Source organism: Leptopilina heterotoma, unplaced genomic scaffold, assembly GCF_015476425.1.
Source record: "Leptopilina heterotoma isolate Lh14 unplaced genomic scaffold, ASM1547642v1 Lhet_114, whole genome shotgun sequence".
In the NCBI taxonomy this organism is placed as follows: domain Eukaryota; kingdom Metazoa; phylum Arthropoda; class Insecta; order Hymenoptera; family Figitidae; genus Leptopilina; species Leptopilina heterotoma.
Genome location: NW_025110833.1, coordinates 2575707 through 2579137, shown reverse-complemented (window position 1 = coordinate 2579137; position 3431 = coordinate 2575707). Strand labels below are relative to the sequence as shown.

Here is a 3431-nt window from a genome sequence, read left to right as displayed (position 1 = left end):
ATGAAGGACCAGATGGGTTCGAGGTAAGTTATCGAAGCCCAATTACGAAGGTAAAATTTATTTATAAAATGTAACTTTATACATTTTTTTAATGACAAAATAATTTTTCAGTCAAGCCTCACCATGATGTCTAGACAGTACTCAGTTTCTATAGAAAAGAAAAAGGATTTTTGTCCTCAAAAACCTTATAATATTTATACTTTGGAATTGATAGAAAAAAAGTCAAAGAAATTGATTATGTCCTTTAAAGTGAAAACAAAGGAACTGAGACTTGACTCCTGCAGCAGTTAATTCAAGAATGCGATTTTATTAGAGGTTAAAAATATAAAATTTAATTTTTTGTACAAATTTTACAGACTTTGAGGTAATTTTATTTAAAATTAAAATTAACCCAAGTTTTGTAGTTTTAAATAATTTTTTTTATAAATGTGACGCGCTCCCAATAAAGCTACGAATTATAGGTTATGTTTGTATTAGATTTATCTAGATTAAAAGCTCCTTTTTAATTAAATAAATTTAAAAACAGTTTTTATTGAATATTTTAAATATAATGAAGACTTCGAGATCAATAATTGGTAATAGTAATTGATTCCCTTTCTGTATTTTTACTCAAAAAATTATAAACATAACCTAAAATTTTATGCCTTTTGAGTAATTTTCTTGGCAGCTCGTCAAAAAATTGTTTTTTTCCTGTGGTGAATTATTAATTTACTTTACAGTAAATACAGAAAATATGTATAAAAATTAGAATATATTTGAAATAGTAATAAATTGAGTTTATTATCTGTTGGCCTTGATGAATTTCATGTTTGCAAAACAATTTCTGGTTCAGTTATCAACATATTTTTAATAATTATAGATAATAAACTAGTATAAATGTATTATGAAACGAAACTAACAAAGTAGTTTAAAAAAATTATTCTCCCTTTAACTACACTTGAGAACAGCAAAATGTTTAAATTTTTCTATATTTTCGTTGCTCTTTCAATTATTTTCAATGGACAATCAGCATCAGCCGCTAGGGTTTGTAATTATTATTAAATTATCATTAATTTTTTCAGTAATAATTATTATTATTTATTAATTAATATTTGACTTCAAAATGTATTTTCTTTTTCTCTAGAAAAAGAAACCTGAGTTGGTTCCTGTAGTTTATAGTTCAAAACTAACAAGTTACGAGATAGAACCTAACAATAATATAATTGAAAATAAAGAAAAAGGTTTAATTCAGTGGAATGAAGAAGTGAAAGAAGGTCCAGAAGATCTTCAGGTATAATTTTTACTTTAAATAAAATAATTTTTTCTAATGAATACTTGAAATATTTGGATTGTTATTTGGAAAAAAGAAAATATTTTAACAAAAAACATATTTTCTATTAGATTTACATTGAATATGAAGGTGAAGATCAACCGCTTGAAGATTTATGTAAAAAAGGCGCTCAAACTATATTCCCAACAGTAATAAAACGATTCCTGGGAATTGAATCTTGTCCAATAAAAAAGGTTAATTATTCTAATTTTAATAATTATTTTTAATAAAATACTAATATTTTATTATTTAAACGGCTAAGTGAAAAATTGTTTGTTAATTTTTATAATTAATTCTCAAAAATAGAATTAATTTTTTATTAAAATGAAAAACGGAAATTTTAGAATTCACTTTCCCTTATTGCGAGAAATTACTCAAGACCTGGCCAACAAGGGAAAGACAACTGTGAGAAACCACAAGATTTCATTTTAAAATTATTCCATAAAAAGGAGAAGAAATCCATCATGACTTTGAATGTAAGACAAGAAGACATAAGACTTGCAGCATGCAAATAATTTCAGCGAGTATCAATTAATAAGCTTGTCTAGAATTTTCCTAATTTATAGATTTTTGAATTCTTTGTAAATTCATCTGGTTATGGTTCGTTTTTGTCAAAATGTTAAAATATACAAAGGTGTAGGAAAATTTAATGTAAAAGAAAAAAGTTTTCTATTTTAAACAATATGTTAAATTTTATATTGGTTGCTTTTAGTTATTAAGAATGTTTATCGCGCAGTTAATTTAAAAGTATCGAATTTGCATCAAAATGCTTAAATTTCACTGACAATTAGTTATTCTTAACTGATTCAAATTGAGCGCGAGCACTTTTAAATTAATTGTAAGTTTTTATTTCTTTAGATTCATTCTTTAATATAGTAAAGAAGTTAAAGTTTATTCTCTAATGGGTTAAAATAAACAAATAAAATAGAAATAAAAAAATTTGCTTTTATCTTTTTCCTAATTTTATCTATTTTCCTAATAGTGTTTGCTTGATATTTAGTACTTGGTTATAGTAATTATCATTTGATGACTAGAAATTCTCATTCAATAATTAATAATTATCCTTTAATAATAAGTAATTATCCTTGAATAATAACAATAAGGAATTATTTTTCAGTAATTAATAATTATCCTTCTATAATTAGTCAATATCCTTCGATAATTACTAATTATCATCAACTACTAATTATCATTCAATTCACTTAATAGTTACTAGTAATTGATTATTAGCCATTATCTTTCGATAATCAGTAATTATATGTCCATAATCAGTTATCTTTCGATAATTTAGTTAAAAGTATGAAAAATTAAGATTTTCAAGGATTTTAATTTGAAACCTTTTTAAAATTCAATTATTTCTAAAAATTAACGTAATAATGCTTTTAATATCCAATTACTTAAATTTTAAACTAAAATTAATTTTTAAATCAATTTTTATTAGAAAATTCAATTATTTGAATGCAAAAATAAATAATTTAGTGAATAATTGAATGTTTCTCAAAATTGAATTCTCATAAGGAATTTTATCAACAAATTTTGAAATAATTGAATAAATTCTTTTGACGAATTTTAATAAAATTTGTAAAAATAATTAAATTTTTTGAGGAATTCGATTAAAATTGTAATAAAAATAATTGAAATTCGGCGATGAGTTTTATTATTAATGTAAATAATTTAAATTTTATTATTTATAAAAATAATTTAATTCCTTTAAAAATTGTTATTATTCATGAAAATAATTGAATTATTGCGAAGAAATTTATTTACAAGTTTGTAAATAATTTTTTTCTGTGCAATTTTTATTATTTATGAAAATAATTCAATGTTTGCGTAGAATTTTATCAATTTTTTTTTTTAGTAATTGAATTCCTTTGGAAAATTTTATCAAAATAGTATAGATATTGAAAAAAATTGAATTGAGGAAAATTTTTGAAAATAATTGAAATTTTGCCAAGAATTTTATTAAAATATTTGAAAATAATTGGATTTCGGAAAAGAGTTTTATTATTTATATAAAGAAAATTGAAATTTTAACAAACATTTTTGAAAATTTATTGTCAAAAATGGAAAAAAATTGAAGGTTCTGTATTCATTCGTGTTAATTTCTTATAGTTTATTATGA

General features: G+C 22.0%; 1 protein-coding gene across 1 annotated transcript; it reads left to right on the top strand.

The window, feature by feature from the left end:
* Window positions 1-916: 916 nt before the first annotated feature.
* LOC122507480 lies at window positions 917-2248 on the top strand. The gene is made up of 4 exons (XM_043620215.1): window positions 917-1023; window positions 1124-1270; window positions 1381-1503; window positions 1654-2248. Exons 1-4 carry the CDS (start codon window positions 952-954, stop codon window positions 1822-1824), a joined length of 513 nt encoding a protein of 170 aa, XP_043476150.1. The 5' UTR covers window positions 917-951; the 3' UTR covers window positions 1825-2248.
* The last annotated feature ends 1183 nt before the right edge of the window (window positions 2249-3431 follow it).